The sequence below is a fragment of the Pteronotus mesoamericanus genome, unplaced genomic scaffold (genome assembly GCF_021234165.1).
Source record: "Pteronotus mesoamericanus isolate MK-2021 breed Mesoamerican mustached bat unplaced genomic scaffold, CSHL_Meso_final scaffold_125, whole genome shotgun sequence".
Lineage (NCBI taxonomy): Eukaryota > Metazoa > Chordata > Mammalia > Chiroptera > Mormoopidae > Pteronotus > Pteronotus mesoamericanus.
The window spans coordinates 10,395,349-10,420,373 of record NW_026555304.1 but is presented as its reverse complement, the minus strand read 5'-3'; the positions used below and the strand labels follow the sequence as shown (position 1 = coordinate 10,420,373).

General features: G+C 40.6%; 1 protein-coding gene across 2 annotated transcripts in view; it reads right to left on the bottom strand.

The window, feature by feature from the left end:
* Positions 1-25,025, bottom strand: part of AOPEP (aminopeptidase O (putative)) — a 402,502-nt gene that overhangs the window by 23,929 nt on the left and 353,548 nt on the right. For both annotated transcript variants that reach the window (XM_054588087.1, XM_054588088.1), the window contains exon 14: positions 1,608-1,724. In XM_054588087.1, the coding sequence (XP_054444062.1) occupies positions 1,608-1,724 (117 nt within the window). The remainder of the gene's footprint in view (positions 1-1,607; positions 1,725-25,025) is intronic.

The following is a 25,025-nucleotide window of genomic DNA, read 5'->3' as shown; positions in this document are numbered from 1 at the left end:
AAAATGTTACCTTACCGCCCCCCCGCCCCCCGCCCCAAGCACACGACATGCTCACACGTTTGCACTTGCTGTTGCCTCAAAGGTTTAATTTAAGAGGCTATATATAACAACTAGGCTTAGCTGTAAGTTAAGAACGCAATGTGTTTTATGCCAAAAGGAAGGGGAGCAAATAGTGTCTACCACCTCGTGGCTTCCGGGCACAGAGTGACAGGTGCCCGGGCCTGCTCTGATCCTGCCCCCGTCTTCTGTCCATTGCCTGCGACAGGGGCCTGGCATTTCAGTGGTGTTCAGCTCTGGTTAAAATTTAACCTCATGCCTATAAATAGAAACATCTTTAAACACCAATTAAAAATAACAGGCTGGCATTTGGGAACACCTAAAAACAAAAATATAACAACTGAAATAAACAGCAATAGTTGCACATCTGCTCAGGTGGGTAAAAAGTTACGTGTGTCTTCTCTGAAGCTTTTCAGTTAACTCCTGAATTTATGCAGCTTTAAAATGTAAAACAATGTCCATCTTACCTTTTCATCTAACAATAAGCTGGCTTTTCTCCATTTACTCCATTTTAATGATTGTGAAATTAACTTTAATAGTATTTTATTTAACCCAACATATCTGAAATATCATTTTGACAGTTTCATCAGTAAGGAAAGATTATTAGTGCGATATTTCAGTTTTATACTACATCTTCTGTATCCACTGTGCATTTCATACTCACGGCACAGCACCATCTCAATTCAAAACAGCCGCAGGTCAAGTGCTCAGCAGCCACTCGTGCCCAACTGGTACAGCATCAGACGGTGCCGCTTTTAAACGTTCAGTTACTTTCAAATGAACACAAACCGAACTTACTTGCGTTTTAGGAGTTTTATACAAAAGATCTTTTCTATTTTTGACTGTGTGCTTGTTTTTTACTTAAGGCGACTAAATACAATAAATATCTATTATTATTTTTCATGTATATTTTACTTTTTAAAAATTTACTGTTATTCAGTTACAGTTGCCCTCCCTACTCCCACAGTCACCCTCCTCCACACTCATCTTAGGGTTCCCACTGCATTCTTTACAATAAGCTAGAAAATATTAAGAACCACATCCTATTGCTTTCCCACAAGCATCCAATTGTGCTTTTCCAACTACGGCTGTTAGGCTTAGTTTTCATTTCCGTCACACATGGCTCCTTTCCCGTATGAACTGAATGCAACCAAGAAGCTCTGACACGTCTGAGCCACGTTTCCTTAATGTGCAGCAGGACGGCGCCCCCGTCCTGCACATGATGACCTGCCCGAGTTCACAATTCAAAAGCACACCACCCTGCCTGTTCTTCCCTTTAGGAAACTTATGTCCATCTTTATGATTTAAAAAGTAAGAGGGAAAAACTTAGAATCTCAAACTACCCCAGTAATAAGCAGGTTCTGGGGCTCTTGCTGGTGGGGTACAACCAGGGGAGCAGCTTCCACTTGGCTGGAAGGACTGCTCTTCACTCACAGCACAGGGCTCTGCTAATGGAAAGAGCATTCCCACAGTTTGGGACCCTATGGGACCACCATTCTTCACAACAGAAAGGGCCTCACTGTTTAACCTCCGAGGGCTTTCCTGGTTACCTCTGCATCCTGCTGGGAGAGGTGGTATGTCCTTTCGAGGCTCTGCAGAGTTCTGGGGTTCAAGGCCTTCTGCTCCAAGAGATGCTCCAGAAGCAAGACCAGCTGGTCTGGAAGAAGCTGAGGGCAAAACCAAACAGCCAGTGAAAATGCCATTCGGCTTACAAGAAATCAAACCCAACCGTGTGGCTTGACTGAGCAAACACAGCAAATCCAGGGTGACCTGCGCACTTCAACAGATGTCTGAAACACAGAGTGACTATGCCATTTAACCTACACAAAGATTCAAGAAATCATATGATCTCAGGCATGGAAATTAAGCAGAACTAAGCCATTTTCAGGTTTCCTTCCTTACCACTTGAACTTACAAACGTACACCAAGAAATAAAGAACATGAAACAAGAACAATGTCTCACAGACCCTCCCTTTTAAAAATTTTAAGTTTATATGTAACTAAAAATTAAACAATGCTATAACCATGATTACATACACAGAGTCACCCATGTTCCTAAGTTTTCATACAGGATAGGTTTAAAAAAGGGCGGCAAAGGGAAGAGGGTGTTTTTATATGGTACAAAAAGAATGTACATTTTAGGAACAAATATTTTTAAAATCAAAAACTTAAAACATCTGTCTTATTCATTATTGTACCACAGTGCCTAGTTCAGTCCCTAGGACAAATAGTGCTCACAAACTATAAAAGAAGGAAAACATACATTTATGATATAGCTTGTAGGAACTGAAAAATATTTATTCTAAAATAAAGGCTTTAAATTATTACTATGAATTCTACTACTCTCTATAGTTAGCTTTTCTCCATTACTACTTGTGCCCTGAAAATCCCTGTCAAGAACCCAAATTTACAGGTCTGCAAGTCAATACTAGGCCAACAGAACATTCATAAGAACACCTAGATTTTAATCCCTACTGTTATTCTCAAAGAAATTTTATAAATTATTGAGTTCTCTCCCTACCTCTCTTTACCTTTCTACCCCCACGTGTGCACTCTGCCTGCCCCAACCCGCACACACTTTTCCCAGAATGCACATGGGGGGAAGCCGGGTGAACAGCAGGCACAACATTCACCACCTCATTCCACAGAGAGAGCAGTTCTTGTATGTCCTCACCTCACCTTTCTAAGTTCTCACATAACTCCACTTCCTACAGAGACACATCCCTTCATTCTTAAGACATTTTTTATTTCACAGCATCCCTCCATGCATCTAAGAGTCCTGTCAGTCTTCTCAGGCTGACAGGAGAAACGAGTGCCTTCAGCCACAACAGAGGGTCACAACCAACACTGACCCAAGCAGCTCTCCATGGGGACTTACAGAACAACTAACACAATTTCCTTTCATAGAAGTCATGTGCCTGAAAGATGCTTTAAAGATAATTACTACATATCAACTAGAAACAAAACTGAGTTTTCCATTTTCTACAAGTTTAGACAAAAACTCTCAGGGATCCTTTGTTCTGCTTCTGTGTACAAATACATGAGCTTTCTGCTTGAAACGCTGCGAGACATGTTGCGTATGATCCAGATACTTTGCTAGGATCTGTAGGCTAACAGAAAAGTAGGCTTTGTAAGAGCCTACTTTTACAATTTTGAGATATCTATTTTATGAAACAGGACAAATCCAGGGTCATCAGCCTCCAGAGACCTCCTTACCTAGTCACACCATGAGCGCTTTGCTGTGGGTACTCAGGGTGCTCCACCGCAGGCTCAGCCGTTGGGCCAGGCCAGCACCCAGGCTCCTGGCCCTCCTGCCCGTCCATTGCTGCCCTGCAGCCTCCCCCTCTCTGGACCTTTCTTCCCTTGGTGCCCAGAGGGGTCCTTCGCTGATAGAGCTTAAGCCTTCAGCCTGCCCTGAGCGCCTCCCTCAGTCCCCTAAGTCACTCCCTGACTGTCCTCCAGACCCTTAACAGAGCCTGCCCTTTCTCCCCCATTAGGGTCTCTTCCGACCCAACCCATTCCCTTTCCAAGTATGTTCCACATGGCCCCTGCCCCGAGGTGCTCTCGCCTGGGCACCCATGGAACAGCAGCTCACCTGCCTCTACAGGGCATGGTGAGGGATCCAGCCCTGCACCCCTACTGTAGCAGCAGCCAGGCTCTGGGCAGCATCTCAAATGCTGAGGCCACAGTGGGTGCGGGAAGACAGCTTCTGGGAAAGGGCCAGCCTGACACAGGGCAGAACACGCATCGGCTGGGTGGAGGCCTGATTCACTAACTAAACACAGCAGGAACCAATGTTGGGTAATTTGCAGAATTACAGGGAAGGGCAGAACAGAAAGAAAAGCATCTCCCTATTATGTGCCCACACTTACAAAGAGGCCTATTGTTAGAACTCGCATTTGGGATTTGGTTTAAACTGGAGAGACCCACAGAAAAAAGAAACCCCTGAGGAAGAAAACTAGCTTGGTTCTCAACTTATCCTAACTGGGTTTAACCAATAAATGCAACTCCAGTTTAAAATTAAAGAATTACTAATATGTAAACCTATTAAAATATATGGATCATACGCAACATGTCTCGCAGCGTTTCAAGCAGAAAGCTCATGTATCTGTACACAGAAGCAGAACAAAGGATCCCTGAGAGTTTTTGTCCTAATTTTACACAATGGAAAAATACTTGAAGCTAAGCCCCCTGACTAAAGATAAACAGCTGAGATGGAATGGAGGGAGTCGAACCTTTGTGGTTTTTTAATAAGTTTAATTTACTCTAATTGGAGTGAGGTGAGGAGCAGGCGCACACAGCCTGCCAGGTAGCCCTCCCTCCTGGGCACAGAGGCGCCCGGACTGCTCTGGGCAAGAGCTGGCCTGTTCCTTCGGGGAGGAAGCCCAGAACCCCTGGCCTGCGCAGCTGTGTGAACAGCCCTCCCTCCTGAGCCCACTGAGCGCTTAGTGCTGTCAGTCTGGCCCACTCTCCCCAATGGGCCTGTGCAAGTGACTCACTCAGGTAGCAAACTGCAGACCTCTGCCTTTCAACTCTAACTCTTCGAATTCGCCAGGGAAGAATGCACTTTCTAAACAACACGTCAAGCAAATCAGTGATCCAGTTCTATTTTAGTACATACAATAAAACGCGTTCAGTATCTTTCATTCACAAATGAGTAAGTAAACATTACATAATTTTTACATGAGATTATAGACCTTGAAAAGATAGTAAAGCCAAAATGTGGTTAAGTAGCTCGATTTTATACAGCACATTTCTCTTTGTAAAGTAAACATTTACCCCCTGTAAGCTACCCTACAATGAAAAAGACATACTATGTAATAAACCAAAAGTTTGCAAAGCAAGTGAGAGAGATACACTCCAAATGTGCTTGGATGCAGCTCTGGGCAGCTGGCATAGCGGCCATGGGAGATGTTGTGTGGGTCATTCCACTCCCTCCCTCACAGAAATCAAATTAAATTTCACGTGACTCAAAGGCCAACTGTGTTTTAATACAGCAGTACTGAGAGACAAACATGGCTTTAGTCATACTATGGAGGATTAAGAAAAATACAGTACATGTTTCGGAGCATTATCTCATCAGAAAGCAGCTCCTTCAAATATTATAAAAAGAACCTGCCTCTATTTCTGAGGGTTTAAAAGTGCTCACAGCCATAGTTTGACATTGACAGGAAGAGAAAGTCCTTTTCTTTGCACAAATAATGAATTCACGACAGAGTTGTTTTTTTTTTTTTTTTTTTCCCCCATATGGAAACCAGGTTGGTATTTTTAAAACGCATCTGCCCCAAAACTTGGACAAAATAAGGCTGTGGGGAGGCAAAATCATGTGGGTACTGCACACAGAGAACTTCACAACACTGTAAAGCTTAAATACAAAAACAAAATGCTAAAGTAGGTCAGAAAATACAAACAATATTTGTTAAAAATCCGGAGGTCTGTATTCTTGGTCTAACCACAGAGGATACATACCATAGGTGCTAACCACCCAGAAATTAACAACGAAAAAGAAAAGTCTACCTCTTTCTCCCCACTCCCCCCCGTCCGTCAATTTAAGAGCTGAAGCAAGTCACATAACTTTGAATGGTTTTTAAAGTTTCTACGCAGACTCTAGGAAAGACAATACATATTTTCCAAACCCACCCTCCCAGTCTACAGGCAGCACAAAGAAAACAAATCCTAACTCTTCCAGCAGCCTCGTACTGCTGTTGGCGGTGGACATCACTCACTCCCGGTTCCCAGAAGGACCACCCATGCAACTCAGGCCCTTCACCATTTCTTCCATTAGCAGGGCCAGAAAAGGCCAGCTCACCTCCTATAGAAAATGTCACAAACGAGTCTCCCTACTGACCTTGCATAGGCAGGCCCCAACACAAGGAACTCGGGGCACATGAACGTCCGAGCCCCACTTCTGCCCCCCTCCAAAAGCAAAGGAGGGCACTCCCTCAAGGTCCAGCTGGTACGATGCAGCCATGAAGGAAGTCTCTGAGAGGCTCCCAGAAGGGGAAGGAGCCTGAGACTAATGCAGCCTCCAACTGACAGTGGCGTGAGTTCTATTATTACCCCATTATCACTCTGGGATCTGTGCCTAAATGAAGCTGCTTCCTCCCTGATGCCATTTCCTTTTATCCTGGCTGGAGACTGAGAGGATCAATGGGGGCAATACACATGATGTCACTTCAATTTACAGCAACAGCCTCCCTCTCTTTCAGTCTGTCTGAACTACACAGAAAGATCAATTCTTCCCAAAAATGGTTTAAAAATGCTTTGGGAGCATTCTTCTTCCAGAAAAGCATTCTCTGCTATATTTGTCTATGTTTCTATGACAGGAACTGTTTACACTGAACAAAAACAGAAGGAATGAGGGAGGGAGAAAAATCCCAAATTCTCCTGTATGCTGGAGACTCGCTGGCTGAAATTCAGCACAAGCAGGGCCCAACTGGACTTGAAGCAGCTGACCTTTGAAAGTCACAAGCGGAAGACTTTCTGGCATAGGGACACCATAAAGACAGCAGTTTTCCTTTGCCCCTTGGATTAAAAAGGTAATCCCATACATATAAAATGTCTTTTTTATAAGACTCCCCCCAAACTGACAAACTCCTTCTGACTTCTCCCAGGAAACACAGCGAACCACACTCTATACCCTCAGGAGCCTCCACAGTCCACAGGAGTAAGAGCAAACAGTTGCCCTTCATATAGTTTTCCCATTAGGGGCAAAGTAACTTTGACTACAGGACACAAGACAGAACTTTAAAGCAAGTAAGCTTTCAGACGCTGCTCTGAATCAAAATAAGTAGAAATCTCTTAAGTTGTATAAATTTTCACATACGGTAATTTTGGAAAATGGGGTAAAATTAAGATATAATAGATGAAGTTCCTCAAAACAAAAGAGCTCTCCTTCCTCATAACCCAAAACAAACACAAAGTCCTAAAGAGTATCAGAACACTTGCACTGTAGCTGACCCTGCCCAACCCAAACACTGGCAAGGGCGACGGCCTTCACGTCTTCTTTCATCTGTCACTCTCTTAATGGTAAACATTTTTAAGTGTCAAAAATGAATTATCTAATAATATGTACATTGGCAAGTGTCTGCCCAAGAGCGGCTGTCAACTAGGATATCATGACAAAATTAAATTGCTACCTAAAACAAGCTGAAAACAAAACTTACAAAAGAAAAACTATCCTTTCATACTGAAGCAAAAATTTAACAGATTTTAAAGATTTGTCAAATTTAAGAATGAAAATCTACAGTTCACATTATGGTGGAGACACAAATTTAATCTTCAGTAAATGACAGTCACAATAAAATAATTAGAAATGAAAATGATTTTCTTCAAAATAAAATAACCAAGAGGCAGATATCTGTCCAACAGGATTAGTTATTTTTGATTCTCAAGCACTCTTTAGGGAATGCGGCTGTAGTCAAATTTGACAAAGAAAATTTAAGCAGAAGCACATATTCATATAATTCATTTTATATAGAAAAAAGCATATTCACTTTCTGGGGGGAAATGATTCTAACAGCTACAGTGTATTTCATTTTATTATTTATTACTTAATTACTTAGTATTCTCCCCCAAGAACATACTCATTGATTCTAGAGAGAGGGAAGAAAGGGAGAAAGAGTAATGCAAACATCAATGCACGATAGAAACATCAGCTGGTTGCCTCTTTTAAGTGCCTCGAATGGGACCAAACCCACAACCCAGGCATTTGCCCAGACTGGAAACTGAGCCTGAGATCATTCAGTCTAAGGGATGATGCGCTAACTGAGCCACACCGGCCAGGGTTAACAGCTACAGTTTAAAAAGACTACTGAACTTCTTGGCCATAGTTTGGTCACAGTGCTTCCAAAAGTGACATCACAGTGACTAAAACAGACACCATCTAGCAAACAGTATCTGAAATAATTTACTGGCATAAATTATTCTCACATTTCCACATTATAAGGGTCAAATTTTCATGTGTTAACATTTCCCTAACTTTTACGAAAGTATTAACACAAACTGTATGCAATCTGACACAAAGCTATTACTTAAACATAAAATGTCAATTGGATCTCAAAACCATGTGTACACAAATGGTTTATAATACACATTCTAGAGAATAAATCTTTGTAAACACTCAAATTGAAAATTCCGAAGTATTTTATAAGAAATGCTTGGGATGTTCACATTTGCCTCCCCTTCCTAGGAAGCCGCCAGACCAATAATCAAACGGGCCAAAGGGAGACCACTCCTGATCTGAATTTTGTGTTTCTCAAGAAAATCATCACTCATGAAAAAGACACTATAAATTCCTAAGTGGTTCAGCCCATTCACCTGCCATGTCAACAGCAGCATGCTCAGTGTAGGGCTTGTTTCAGGCTTTTTAAAGAATCTGAAACACTTGGAAGTATCAAAGAACACTTTCGACTTTTCTTGCATTGGCGGTGTTTTTCCCATTAGATCTGCTTCTTTTCATTTCTTTATAATTAATGCTCTTATCTAAGTTAAAAATATTGTATGTAATAAATGATGTATTTATCCTGAACAGGAATATATATTTTATAAAACAGAGTTCCTTATACAGTGATATTTTCTAACACAATATTCCAGTTTCATTATATCTTTATTGTGAAAACTGTCAGCTAGTTTTGTGTGTCAAAATCATGGCTATGGTATATAACCACACAATGGAATACTATGCAGCTATTAAAAAGGAGACAGAACTGTTTCTGTAATATGGTAAGAAAGCAAGAAATGTTATTACGTGGGGTACAAAGAAAAGCAGAATGTAGAATATGTTTAAGTTTGTGAAAATAACTTCACATATATATAATTAAGTAACTCTCCGAATCAACTTTTTCTCTGAGTGACCTATACGAGCAGCCTGGTCTTTTTCTTTTCTTCTGCCCCAATAGCTCAAGCTGAACTATTTTTCTTAAATCATGTTAAAAATATTTCCCTAAAAAACTTACTCAACGTAGGGATGATCTACTTTATAAAGAGATTTGATACTGTGATCTAATCTAAGAGCAGTGAAATTGATAAATGATTAAAGCACATGCTCAAGGAGGTGCTGAGTGGAAACGAGGGGCTTCTCATAAAGCTGGACCCATTAGCTGCAGGCAGGCAGATCCCCTCCCACCAGTGTGCACCTGCCAGTGCCTCTCTGTTCTTAGTCGTAACGATAATGTTTGAAAGTAACACAGATCTCAACAGTTCTGTTTGCAATACTTCTACAAAGAGATGGATGCTAATGGCATTAAATATGACATAAGTTCTCTGAGAACAAAGCACAAATATTCAAAGAATTTTAAATTTTCCAAATGCTTTGAAACTATACACAAAGCAGTGCATCAGTCACATGCTCAGACTTTTATGTTATCATTTATGATATAAATAAATTCGGAAATGTTTTCAGATATTTTTTTTGCAAGGGAAAAACAGTAACTGTAATATCATTCAAACCCAGAATTTCTTCCTATTTTTCTCTAACTTCCTATATTATCCCCACTATATCAAAATCAAGTATGTATGGGATTATTTATTACAAATTTAACACTTTTAGTAAATAACCATATCGATATTAAATTCTTCTTTGTAACATACAGCTCTAGGTTCTTGCTGAAAAGTGACCCATAGTACGCACATAATTAAGATGTTCGTATGCAAATATGCAATCCTTAGGAACATTCAGTCTGAAAACAGATTTTCCTCTAAAATACAAGTAATTAATTAGCAAATGGGAAAAAAAACCCCTAAACTTTTACTGAAAATATACTCTTCAGAATATTACAAATAAAAACAGAATTGTCTTTTTCAGTTGGTTAGTGTTGTCCCCCCCTGCCCCCCCATACACCAAGGTTGCAGGTTTGATCCCCAGTCAGGACACATACAAAAATCAACCAAGGAATGCATTAAATAGGTGAAACAACACATCGATGTCTCTCTCTCAGATCAATAAATAAACACTTAAACAACTGGGTTCAAACAAAACTGTATTTTAACTTCTATAAAAAGAATATACATTTTTAAGGCAACTCCTTAAAGAATGGAACCCAATCTTGCTCATTTCACGTGCCACCTACAGCATGCCTGATGCAAATTTTATCAAATTATGTACAGTCAGGTGAGCTGGAGTAATACAGTAAATATGACTGCAAGATAGCCATCAATCAACAATTCGTGATTTACGTGTATCTATTAAAAGAAAATTTATGAATCGACACATGAAAATTCAGGCCAGAAGTTATGCTCACTTCAAAACTCAAATCCCCAAAATACACACATTCAAATACATCAATGTAAAAAGCTTTATAAACATTCTGTATAGCAACAGATGCGGTAGATGATTCTTATTTTAAAAACTAATGGTAAAATAACTGAAATGTCTCTTCAGTTGTAATAAACTGTAATCAACGAAATGATGTCTCTGCACTGTTTTTAAAAAGCTAATAAATTAGACTGTTACATAAAGGAGTGGTAAAACTCCTTTTGCTCTAAGTGCAAAAACTTAATAGTATCTCTGAGAGAGATCTGTCTCTTTGCTTTCTATAGCCTTGTTTCAAGTCATCATTAAAGACTTAAGGGTTCTTGTGCTTTTTTTTCCAAATTATCAAAATTAACAACTTAAAAGAAATGAAGCTACAAAAACATTTAGACACAAGGATACTAACAAGAGTTGCAAGGTGAGAAAAAAAGACAAGAAACAAGAGAGAAGGAGAGCCACATCAGCCACACTTGCTCTCAACTTAGACAAACAACTCAGGCACGGATATACATTCAACATATTTTTAAGCGGAAAACAATTTAGAAACAAATTTCACTCTTGGGTGTTTATTCTGCTCTAAAATACCAACATTTCGTTACTCCTACTTCCTGTCCTTTCTTCTTCACAGTCCCATAGTCAAAAACGACATGGATACCTTTTTGGTCATATTTTATTTCCTTAATACCTTTCCATATTTTCTACCAAATCCAAATGAAGCATAAATTTTAGCCACATGTCCATATTTTGTTGTGGTTTCTGTCATAAACTTGATGAAGAGACTTATTTTTATATATGTATAGCTGACCACGACTAAAGAGGAATTGTAGGGAGTGTGAAGGTGGAAGAGGGTCAAACTACATGAATTACTGCTGAAAAATGAGTAAGTTGTTTTTATTTAATAAAAATGTGTTGAGAGTACAATTTCTCAATGTTCTTTCATGGAATAATTTAATGTATATAAAGCACAGTAGTCAAGACTTCACTCAAATCCTGTACATTTTTGCATTCTAGTCCAGACATTTTATATCCTCGATTAACTTTGAATAGTTTTATGAGGAATAGAGCAACATATTAACCTAAAGGTCATTTCAACAAAGAAAGCTGTATTTTTGGAAAAAAAAAAAAAAACAAAACCAGATAAGAACTTCAGGAGAAATGCAGAAAACAAGGTCCACATACTTTAAAAAAAGGTTTACTTCATTTTTAACTTCTTTTTTCTTTCTTCCACCTTGAGACCAGCTCATTGGAAGGGAATGAAAGCTTTTAGCGGGCCAGTGTTCTGCATGAAAGTGGCCGTCCTGTGGATGCACACGAGTGAGAAGGTGAAACAAACAGGTGAGTGGGAAACACAATAAAACCACATGGACAGGAATGATGCCAGGTTTGCTCACCCCGAAGTTGCATGCTATGTACAAATGGCTGAATAATTCATAAATTAATGTACTATTAACAACCAAACAAGTTGACTGAAGTAATGTAATAAAAATGGTCTTTTACAGCACATGCCCACTTTCATGACTATGGGCTATGAGTTCAGACATTGTCTATAAGCTTCCATTTGCTGTGCACTTCCAACTTGGACTCAAGGCCCTGGAGCAGCCTGAAGCTGATAGAGGAGCAAGAAATCTGAAATGCAGTTCTGTTAGCTGCCATGGAAACATATTCTGAAGTGAATTCAAGTACTTGAAAGTCAATCAACAGATGTCAGTCTTTAAAGATGCAAAACAGATACTTTTTAGCCATGGATCTAAAAATGCTAAAAAGTGGTAATCATGGTTCTAAAACTCGAGTAGGTCTGAGACCTACCAACACCTTCTTTCATAGGTGGTGGCATGACTACAAGTAAACCTAAGGTGTGTTTCCTAGCAGCAATATAAAATCCCACCATTTGGGATTTTTAGTTATTCCAAACAGACAGCTGAAAAAATTTCATAAAAATGTAGTTAAGTGTTAGCATTTCTATTATTTTACATCTGCCTTTATGTATGTATAATGTGCTCAGGTAAGAAAACTTCAGTATTATTTTATTGGTATTACGTTTTAACAGCACACAACTTTTGGGAATTACAGGAAAATGTCTGGATTTCTAGGTTTTGATTGTTTACTAAACTTTATAATCATCTTCCCTCTCCTCAGTACTGCAGGGTAATTTATCTGTATAAATTAACTTAGAATTTATCTTTAAAAAAAAGAGGTAGCAATGAAACATAGTCTTTCTTTATATGTTTTTATAAATTTTTCTTACACAAAACTAAAACGAAAAGGACTTTAAAACTGATGTTTACTCTTGTCATTTTTAACAGGATTTCTGCTACTTTGCTTTTAACATATCAATGTTATGGCATACCACTTATAATCTACACATTCTATCCCAAAGTGAAGCTTTATTTATTTAAAACAAATTAACTTGAATAACTAGTAATCACTGATCCCCCAAAAGGAAAGGTGGACACAAATATTTTAGAATTACTAATCACACCACATAGATTGAGAAGCACTTTTCTGCTGATTTCACAATGTAGGGTCCCATCTCAGACCTTTACAAATTATAATTGAGACAGAAACAAAAAACGAACAGGCTGCTCCCTCTGGGGCAACCCAAACAAACTACTCTTCCGAGTCAAAAGTTTAAAATGCAGCTTCTTTTGTTGTCTGTGGTTAACTGTCCGGCACTAGGTCCACGTATCCATCTAAGAATGTCTGCTAGGAATTAAGACCACGGACCACAAACCCTCCAGGTCAACACACACACCCCTTGACAGAAGAGGAGAGAGGAGAACAGTTCTTTAGGGACTGAAATTAACCTGTAGAACATTCCTAAAGGAGGCTACAGCCAGAAGCAGTCATTTTTGTCACCCTTTTCTCGCTGCGTTTGTCCTCTAAATAAGCTTTCTTGAGCGAGTCAGAGTGTAATTTGTTTACCTGGTCTTTTTTTCTTGAAGGCTTGGTAAGCATAACACATACAAAAAATTACAATTCCGACGCCAATTTACAACTACAAAAGCATTAAAACAAAGGCAACAACCCTTCAGGAGCACAGGTCTCTACAAAAATTTTTAGAAATGTTTGAAGGCAACCAGAAGTCCCATTCCCCATCAAATGATACCGCCGCAGTAGTGGGAATGCCAACTGCCAGAGAACGGGCTGTTAGCGGTGAGCAATTAAAGGACACGATGATGAAGCGGAACGAATTAACAGTGAAGCAAACCTGGCTTTCTTTCCTGCTGAAGCTCATTTGGTGGCAATACAGAGGTTAAAAGGAGGAAAAAGAGAAGAGGTTTTGGTAGACGGAGAAGAAACCACCCTCAATCTCCTAACTAACACCAGCTGATGGCCTTGGGCCCCCGCAGCTGTCAGGCCGGGAAGCGGCGGGCGGGCCAGAGCCGGAGGGAAGAAAACACGTCTTACTTACTGAAGTTCCCGCTAGGGCGCGACCCGAGGCTGGACTCCTCCGGCTTGGTCCCGGGCGCCGGCTGCTAAGTCCAGCGGACGCCCGCGCACCGCCTCCTCCCTCCAGGCCAATCCCCGCGGAGGCCGCCGCGCCGCGCCCCGCCCGCCGGGTTCCCACCGCGTGGCGCCCCCTCCCAGCCACACCCCTGGCCCCCACTCCGCCCCGCCAGTCAGCTCCCACCCAGTGATTACTCTAATTAGAAGTTTTAGCCTCAGCAGTTAAACAATGTACGAACCAGTCCCAACACAGCCTGCAATTCAAATGGCTTTGAGAACAAAGGCAATCATAGCTGTAGCAATTTTTCCTCTAATTTATAGAATGTGAAGACTATGTCTCAACACTGTACTTTAAATTTTTTTAAGTTTAACCTCTAGGGTACATGTCATTTCACAAGGAAATTAGCATTTCTGTGCAAAAACACCAGACCGTTCTGGCTACAACTAAACTAAGAAAAACTACTGTTTCACCCCGCCCCCCCCCAAAAAAATTTAACCTTGAAATTTGATCTCTCCTGCAGAACAAATTTTCCTGGATCACCTGGTGCAAATGAACGAGACGTACAGAGACATGGGAGAGCTGTCTTCTTACAGTTTACAGATTTTGCGAATAAAAGGGAAACAACCTACCCAGGAAACTACCCTTTACTATCTAGTAAACAATCTGCAGAGTTCTTAATTAGTATTGGTGAAGGTTGCTATTGTTTACGCTAACATCAGTTAAATGGCTACTTGCCGGTCCAAAGGGGAAAACACAAAATACCAGAATTCAATTTCCTGGGCGCAAGGACAGCTTTAATGCCTAATGACTGGCATCTTCGTGGGAAATAAGTAGAACATTCCAACAGCACACCAAAGGCCAGTCTTGGTTCCAGTCTTACAGCAATCCCAGTACATAAAGGTCATGAGATACCAACAACAAAATTAAAAACTGCAACTATCTACTAGAATAACTATTTCAAGGATTATAGGAAAATTTATTTATTGGGAAAAAGTGAGAGAAAAACCTCAGAAAAGGATGTGATCAGGCCTGTTTTTCCTAGAAACTTTAATAGTCCATTCACAGCTCTGAGTATTACACACTTCATTCGAGTTTTCAATGTAGAGTGGAATTTTCAGGATGAGTAAAATTATACCTGTAAAAAGTGTGCTTAGAAAAAGCCAACAGAACACCAAAAACAAAAAAGGCTTTTTATATTTTATTTTCTAGTAGTGGTTTGATTTTTTAATCTGCATCCATTTTAGGAGAATTACTTAACAACTTAGAAGTTTATGTGAAAGATATTTTTTAAAAAACATAGGCAATGAACTATGAAATGGAGCAGAAAAGTAATAAAAACAACCACTACAAAAACGTTGCATGAAATAGGTCATATGCTCATATATCCTCCCCTTTCACTGTATTTTTTCAAAAACTTTTTTTTCCAAAATTTTAAGAAAGTATAGTTTTCAGTCCTACCCCATGTATTTACTAGGATATGCTCTAAAAAACCTCCATTTTTGAATGAAGGAAATCTTAACTGTTCACATTATGGAAAACTAGCTCAGTACCTTATTTTATTACAAAGAATTATATTTGTTTAGTAGCTACTTTTGCCTCCCTAAGTATTAAATAACAAATATCTGAAAAAAAATTTAGTTTCACTGTAGTAACCATTTTAAAAGTTAAAACTTTTTTAACATGAAAACCAACTAACTTCGAGTTAAAACGAATAGAAAGTAAGGAACAGTTAAAATCAAATACAAACATTTTCAAATGCTAACGTGTTTAAAGCCGTGAAAATAAGGTGGCATTCTTAAAATGATTAACCTAAGAAAACCACGTGCCTGGGAAATAAAAATATAGAAAGGACTTTCAAACACTTGTTTTGAAAGATGAAATAAACATGATGAGCAAGTGAGAACACAGGGAGAAAGCTCCTTCATAGAAAATATAATATTCCCCCCAAACTTATCCTTCCTAAATTCCCCACTGAGTTAAGATCTAAACTTTTCAATGGCTTTAAAATCTTAGCTAAGTCAATCTCTCTGTACAAGATAGGACACCTCTCTTAACATAAGATTTATGCATGGTTTTCAATTATATAAGTACATTAAACTCATTCAATAATTCTTTAAAAAAGGAAATTTTGTTTGAAAAACTCCTAGCATCTACCTTCAGATAATAAACATTATAATACACACAAATATTCTGCAATGAGACAGACAAAAATAAAGAAGTTTTACAAAATAATACCAAAATATTCTTGTAAAAGTAAACAGCCACGAACACCCATGCTGTATTAAGTCTCATTACTAACATAAGCTTACTTTAGTATTTACTTTTAAAAGTAAAAAGCCATTCAACTGTTGGTCAAATCTGCAATCTTGCTGTAAATTGAATGGTAGAGACCAAGTGACCAAGAGACGAAGAATTAAGATAAAAACCACGTATTGTCCAGAAAGTGTCTCCACTTAAGATAGAGTTCTCACCAACACCGCAATTATCATTTCTCATTGATCACAATACTATTTGTTCACGGTATTTCTATAGCCATTTCCCCTTTTGGAAGTCAAGTCAGTAGCCCTACTCCATAGAATGATTTATTATTTTATGAACGAAGCTGTATCTGGGAAACGCTTCCCCCGCTTCTTTCTAAGCTGGAGCCTCCTGCGCACACCCGTGAGCGCCTACCTCTTTTCCTCAAGCAGAGGCGGTGGCACCTGTCCCTGGTTTTTCAAAGGCAAGTCCTCAACCACGACTATCAATTCCGCAGGGCCCGATGGCCGATGCTGTGCTAACAATCAACACGTCTTGCTCCCCACTTTCAACTAATGTCACTTAAGTTTAAAAGACTGAGAGAACTATGCTGACATCTGTCCCTGGAGCACGTTCTTCTCTGAAAGCAGGAATGCCCCAAATTAAGGCGGGGGAGGGGGGGCCGGGAGTAAAGGGGGGAAAAAAAAAGTACCTAGCTCTTAGGGAGCTACGGCTGTGGTGCAGCAATCTTTGACGCGAGCTCTTCTCTCCGGTTCCGGAGCCGAGGCCCTGGGTTGGTGCTCAGGATCCCCTGACATTCCCAAGAGAAGCCCTTCACCCGAAGAACCAAACTACCAGCGGTCCACCAGGAAGGCGCAGTAGGTCCCCACAGGCAAGACGGGGAACGGAGAGGGATTTAAGGAATCTCAGGTCTGTCCAAGTCGGGAGTAACCTAATACATGCAATTTTTACCCAAGCAAGTGTGTCAGCCCCGGGATCCCACGGGCTGCGGGGCATCCTCCATACCCCAACCGTCACCGACAGCACCCTGCCTGGCGAAAGTTCACCCTCGTACCAGTGCCCAGGGCAGCCAGGCAGTCCGAGCGTCCGCCCACCTGTCCGCCTGCTGGGTCAGAGGCTAGACGGAGTCGGAAGGTGGGCGGGGACGCGGGGCGGGGACACGGAGCACCCACCAAGGGGCTGTGTCTGGGCTCCGCCCCTGCCCCTAAACAACCCCCGCCTCCCCAGCCCCCGCAGTTGTCCAGAGTAGGTCCCCTGGCTGTACCATGCGCTACACTGCTTGTGGCTCGGGACTTGCTTGGTGCAAATGGAATGGACGACGACGCCCTTGCCTCTGAACACAAACAGTAAGTCCTAGCAGCGCTAGACAGGGGCGCCTTCATCTGACAAGTCACCTAGGTCTAATCCTGCCTGGCTACACACCTAGTTAGTGACCTTGGCACAAGCTCTGTGACTTCTATTCTCTCACGGGTAAAAACTCGACCCAGCTTTCAAGGGTGTGAGGAAACACCACTGGTGCTCTGTCTGTCTAAAGACCCACTCTGCTCCTGGATGTGAATTTATAATGGTCCGTCCTCCTCAAAGACTAATGGTGCAAATAGCATGCGGTGAGAAATGCAACCTACCCTATCCAACTAATCACCAAATGTAAACCAGTCGCCAAAAAAGCTCTCCATTCTCCTCCCTGCCTGATTTCCAGAGCCCCTCTTGCAAGCAGGCCTTTACCAGGTCTGCCTTGTTCAAGGCCCTGGATTACAGACCCACTTTGTCCACCACCAACAGGCAAGGTGAGTTGCCTTAAAGCATAACTGATCCTCTCTGTCCTCTGACTGAAACAATGATAGGTATGCCTCACTGTGTGTGGCTCAATATGCCCATTTCCAGTTCTAATCCTCTCAACTGTTGACAAACTTTTCTCGCAATCTGGTATGAACTGCTAGTAACAGTCCCTCTGCCTGGAGTGCACTCCCCACCCCCACCCCTGACACCACTTTTCAAGAGCTACCTTTTTCAAGAACCCTTCTAGGAACCATTTTTGCTTTCTGGGTTTTATCCTCTCATTCACTGCCACATTGACAGGTCTATCCTGCCATCTAACAATAATTATCAAGCCAATGTGCATATGCTCGAATTTCTGAGCTCCCTGTAGGCCTGGGATTCCTTTTTAAAAATCTCCCTACCTCCATGTACCCAGCACAGCCAATTCTGAGTTAATGTACTTGTAGCACAAACCAAGTTTCAATCTTGTGGCCACTGTGGCTGATTTGTATCAAATGATGAATTTGTTAAAAAGGGGTCAACTTTAGAACAGAAATTCAAAGACAGTGTTTTTAAAGCCTTACACCATTAATTTTGCAGGCAAAGAAAGCCATTACAGGTAAATGTCATATCCATTTCAGGGACATTTTTTTCTAGGAAGCTGCTGACAGCCTACCTAGCTCTGCTTTACGCATATGCAGGTGGTGCTTTTCTCTTAGAGCTTCACACATCTGTCATCTCATGGATTTTGCCAGGCAGAGACACACACTACCAGCAACCTTCAATGAGATGACTAGAGAAGGGGGTCACAGAAAAGTCAAGCCACTTAGCACCCCAGAACATGTACACAGTGGTTAAAAACTATGTAAAAATTACTCAGATATGAGCACCAAAAAGGATGTTTATAGTGTTAAAAATAGATTAACATTTTTCTATTAGAGGTTTCCCTGTGAAGTTAAATGTTAATAAAAAATAGCACAAAAATTTCACGAAACATGAATTCAAACATTTTAAGTCACTAAAACTGTAACTCAATCAGTCTTTTGACTAGAGAAATGCCAATTTTCCCCATACTAACACGATAAATTGTTTGTATGTCACACTTAAAATTCCTCTTTAGGTTCAGTAGCTAACCTTAGATATAAAATAGAAGCCCCATTTGAGCTAAAATTACAAATGACTTTTTCCACAGTGTATTAATATATATGTGTGTACATGTACATATGTATATTTTTCCTGACAGTAGCAAACTGTAAGCTATAAAAAACCACTTCTAAAAGCACACCTTGTATCTTGTCTACTGTGTAACCCTATGAACTCCCCAATTCACTCCCCTTTTACATTATCAACATTCTCTGGTGTGGTAAGCATGGCAATGGCCATGTCCTAAAATCCGTAACCTGGTTGCATGACAAAGGGGAGCTAAGGCTGTCAATCAACTGACCTAGAAATGGGGGGATGATCCTGGATTATCCAGGTGAGCCCAAGTCAATCACAAGGCCCTTATAAGTGATGAAGGCAGGCAGGGAAGAGAGAACCAGAGAGACAGCTGCTTGAGAAGGACTCAGCTTGACTTTGCTGGCTTTTAAGATGGAGGAAGAGGCCACAGGCCAAAGAATGCAGGGACCCCCGAAAGCTAGAGAAGACAAGGAAACAGCTTCTCCTGCAAAGCCTCCAGAAAGGAACAAAGGCCTGCCCAAACTTTGGCTTTAGTCCAGTGAGACGATTTGGACATCTGACCTCCAGACACTATAATAAATCTGTGGTGTTTTAAGTCATTGGATTTGTGGTAATCTGTTACAGCAGCAATAGGAAACCAATATATATGGGTCCCAAGCTCCTCTTATAATCAACCTCAGTACTTTTTAACCTTTGGCTCAACCTGTGAGGAAAATAAAAACACCCTTTAAAAGCTCTCAGTTACACCTGAACTCTGATCAATCTCTTCTAAGCAGGAAAGATTTCTTCTGGGTTTCTCCACCTCTCCCCAACCCCGCCCCAGGACACAGCTTAATAGGGGATTTTAGGCTCAATTCCAGTGGCTGAAGGATTGTTTTCGAAGGGGGACAGGCAATGAGAAGGAAACTGGACAGGAGGTCTAAAACCCTTTTGGGTCTGGTTCCTAACTGCTTGGCTGCTTTTACAGTGCCACAAAGGCCAGGGCAGAGCATGTCAATGAAACAAAGGACAAGCATGAAACAAAACGCCGTGGGCAACCACGTCTTGATCAAATCTAAGACTGATTCAAGTTAATAAGTAACATAACCCCACCACCTTTTCATGGCTTTAATTATTACTGCCAGTAAAAAAATATTCAGGCCATCCTTGTTTAGTGATGTTTTATTTACCCCTAAAGGCTAAAGTTCTTCATTAAATGCAGAAGAGTTGTGTTCGATTCAACACATATGGTGAGATCACAGCCCAGTTTATTATAGGTTTTTCATGTGTCACTCCCCCTCTTCCCAGACATAGTCGTGTCCCCGCTCCCCATTACAATCTGGCTGTATCAGATTTTACATTTTGCATAATTGATTTAAAAGACAATCTGCCCTGGCAGGGTAACTCAGTTGGTTAGAGAGTCATCCAGAAAGCCAAGGTTATGGATTCACTCCCCTGTCAGGGCACATACAAGAATCAACCAATGAATGGATAAATAAGTGGAACAAATGTATGTTTCTCTTTCTAAAGTAAATAAAATAAAAATTTAAAAAGATCATCTTATTTCTGAATAGTTTCTCTTACTTTCAGTTTTTCTAGCACATATCACTCTTTTCATGAGGCTATTTCCTACATGATTCAGGGGGCATGTTACCCTTTGGATAACTCAAAGGCTGCTAATGGTGTCTGCCTTTGCCCCCAAATGTTTCATTTACATAAACCTGGCTAAGTTCCTGAATGGTGTCACAGGGTCTTTTGGTTTAAGAAGCCTCATAAAAAATCTAAGTAGTAAAGGGAACGAGTGACAGGTTGGAACAACCCACAAGATCAGCTCTACTACATTCTTTTTTCATGGTGTATTGATTTTTTCATGGAACTGCCTGATTATGATGTTTTCCAAAGTTCACACTATTTTATTTTCCAAAGGGAAACGATTAACCAGCCTTATCTTTCCCGGTAAACTCTTCAACTAAGGAACGGCATTAAATTCTTTACCATCTCTTACCTTAGAAAAACAATTTTTTCCGATCATTTCTCACTTCATGTTTTTTTTCCTATCATTGGTTCTCATTATTGCCTGCAGAGCTGAACCAAGACGATCAGCTGGGATCACTGGAAATGAAGACCCTGACCCAGTGCAAGAGAGGACCAGTGAGAGGGGGGCGGTTCTGCCATGCGGCTCCCACCTCCATGAACATGCAACATGGAGGGACAAGGGAAGTGTGCATAACCAGTGTCTCTTAGCACCTTGTCCAAAATAAGTGAAAGAGAGGATTAGAAAGAAAAAAGCTAACCCTGTTCTCCCCTTTAACCTCAGGAATGGAGACAGATTCTGGGAACGAACCAGAAAACGTGGAGCCTCAAGCAGTGGGAAGCAGGCCCACAACAAGACATACGTGGGCCCAGGTGTGTTTTCCTTTAGGGAAAGGTGTTTATCACATGGCTCTACATTGGTCAAAGGCTGAAAGCTAAACTTGGCTTTGTGTTTGATCATCTGTTTTATTATCAGAATTGCAACACCATGATATACAGCCCTTCTTGATACCTAGCTCTCAGAAAACCATTCCTGGTAGTAGTACAGTTCTAAAGGGGACATAAAATGCAGAAAAAGAAACTGGGCATTAAATTTTACAAAGGGAAGTAGACTAATGGCTGTTTGATTTTTTCCTGGGCAATTGTTCCTCTCAATGTAGGTACAAGCCTATGGTGAAGCTGGGGTCTCAAAGTCGCCTGCCCCATGCTCCTCTCTCCCCCACTGAGGTCCTCTGGAATTGAGGACAAACCAGGTGGTAACTTCCTACTGCTCTGTATGACACAAGGCTAACAATGCCTGTGCTCTCCTCTTCTAGTTCCTTTTACATGCTCTTAATGCTATTACATTCCCAGAACTAAATTAAAATAGCATCTTTGACATGCTTTAGTTCTGTGGAAAAAAGAAATATGTCAATCATGCAGTGACAATAAAAACTTAACATCCCAAAAACCATTTTTATGAACTCTGAAGAATAAAGTCATGTCAGCAATCTTATTTAATCCCCCAACACAGGTCCTTGTTCTTGACAGTAAATAATCAAGTGGCTATTTTAAGGATTTCTTAAAAATAATAACATAAAAAAAGAATGACTGAATACATAAACAAACATGATGCCATAGGAAGGATAAACAAACGAGCAAACTCATAAGTTGTTTCTGTTTGTACAGCTTGCCATAAAGCTTTCGAGAGAAGTAAAATGCTGTGTTTTGCTGGTAGGATGGGACTTATTTAAAATCATGATCCAGCCCTGAATGGTGTGGCTCAGTGGGCTGGGTGTCATCCTGCGAACCAAAAGGTCGCTGGTTTGATTCCCAGTCAGGGCACGTGCCTGGGTTGTGGGCCAGGCCCCCATTGGGGTGCATGTGAGAGGCAATCAATTGATGTTTCTCTCACACATCAATGTTTATCTCTCCCCCTTTCCCTCTCTTAAAAAAATAAAATCTTTTTAAAAAACTGTGATTTAATTTTTAGTGAATCCACAAATAACACTGAAGATAGCAATGTAAAAATACATAAATTTATACTTTCTATTAGTAGCACAGTATGCTTATTACTGACTTATTTGTAAAAATAGTACTCTTAAACTTGCTGATGAAATTTTAAATCACTTCATTTGTGATTTGTAAAAATATTATTCTTTAAATTGCCGATGCAGTTTTAAATCACTTCATATTTGTGCTGTGAAAATAAAAGAGTAACTTGCAATCATTTCCTCTGAATACAGGAATAAATGTAAAGATGGGAGGAAGGCTGCTTTCCTTTTTACAGGAGAGTTTAAAGAGGCCCCAAATGACTTGTCTAGAGGCACATAGGTTAGAAGCTTGGTGCAGTTCATCCCTAGAGCCCTGAACACTGCTGTTATTAGACAGAACAAGTTGAATTTTTAAAAACTTTTCCCATCTTATTTTTTACCTCCACAATATTACTTTGATTTGGACCTGCCTCACTCAATTGATCCACATTGCTCAAGATGCAGACTCCAAAAGCATATAAAGTAGCCCTTCTGGTCCCCTCCTAACCCTCCCTGCCATTTTACTCTTACAAACTTACAGACATTGAACAGATGTTGCATCTGACTTGTTCATCCATTAGGTCCACAATAATCCTTTTTTCAAACCTAGAGCTAGTCGGTTCCCCACATGAATCTAAGTAGTGCTAGGTCTAACAAGAGGACTTAAATTGCCAAATTTATTAGCAACCTTATGAAACCTGCCTGGTTGATAAAGTCCCCTAAGGTTATCTTCAAGTCCAAATCTCCACTACTGGTATTAAGCTACACCAACTCCAGGACTGCTCCCTCCTGGTGGCAGGGGAGACGCTGATGAGCACCTGCCCACACAGAAGTAATGACTGGGTGAGGCTAATAAAGCCAACATTCAGGATACCATCTAGCATTCCTTCATGGACAGAGCTTGCTGCTGACTGCCAGCGATAACAAGATCTACAACTTCTTAGAATCATAATGCAGGACTAATAAAAAAATCTCCCTTAACAATACAATATGTTCCCATGAAGAAATCCCTTCTCTTGCAGACCTTGGGGGCAGAGTGTCCATGATTTGCCTGCATTATAAAAATATTAATCTTTTTGCAACAAAAGAAGTTATTTACAGCTGCAGTGTCTTTATTTACTAGGTTTAACCACCAGAATCTCTAAATCACCAGGCAGGGGCCTGGATTTGTTTGCTGTCGTTACCAAGGGTTAGCTATGTCATTAGGCTTTCTATTATTTTATTCAGTTTTTTTAGCAGGGGGCGGGGCAGGAGGAGAAATTTGTGTACGTTTATATTCAGATTTAAAATTTGTGTGAGTTGCCTAGAAACCAAAGCATATAAGAATTCACAGCCTAATGCTAAAAAGCAGCTGCTGGAAACAGCATGTTTCCCAAACACACTCTGGGCTGACTTCATTCGTATCTATCCTATCATTCAAGGTTGATGGTAACTAGCTTTCCAGGGAACTGGCTATAGATATATACCATCATTTTTGGTATAACTTCAGAGAAACCAGTGTTTTTTAAGATTTTATTTATTCTTTTTAAAAAGAGAGGGGAAGAGAGGGAGAGAAAAACATTGATGTGAGAGAGAAACATCCCGTGGTTGCCCCTTGCACATACTTCATCTGGGGACCAAACCTACAACCCAGGTACATTCCCTGGCTGGAAAGCGAACAGGCGACCTTTTGCTTTTAGGGACAATGCCCAACTGAGCCACACCAGTCAGGGCTCAGTGTTTTGGTGGTGTTGTTTGTTTTTTTAAGCCCTGTTTGAATGCACTTGCTTCTTCAGGAAACTTACATTCCTTCACTTGTGTCAAGAGAGTGTATAGTTTTAGATTTCGGTAATACAGGCCTAAGAACTTACTTTGTACAAAGCATGGATGAAAGGATGGACATAGAGGGAAGGTTTCCCACACTAATGCTATTTCCTACACTGAGCAACTTTTATCTGAAGAGCTCCCTGTGTTTCCTATGTGTCTGAGGGGCCACCATTCCCCACCATGTCATCACACTCCTTGTCGCATACGGCAAATGGGGGATCGGTCAGAAAGCTGGTCAGGATCACTGTCAATCAGAAAGTAAAGCTAGATCAACCCTTAGGAATTTATTAGCTTGTTCTGCCAGGTAATAGGCTGCACTATTTATATAAATCACTTGTACTGCTGCCACAGTTCTCAGGACTGAGCGCTTCCCTTTCTCCAAGAGTGTCTGAAGGCTTGCAGGCAGCTGCTGAAGAGGAATGAACAGGGCTGCGGGCTTTCCTTTTTGCAGCCCTGACTAAACTGTTTACTTCTTCTAAAATACCCTTTCCACAGTCCTTCACAAATCTCCTAGATTGCCCAGAACGAATGTTATGCCTTATTTAATCCACAAAGTTACGGGTAGAAGAGGAATGTGAATATTCTCCAAGGAAAACACCTGAACTCATTGAGTTTTGATGTCCAAAATGCTGTACCATAATTTCAAATAGTAAAATACTGCTCACCCTTTATAAACAAATGTGGCAATACTTTGGACAAAGACCTTTAGGTGCCAAGGACAAAAATATTTTTCATGGTCATT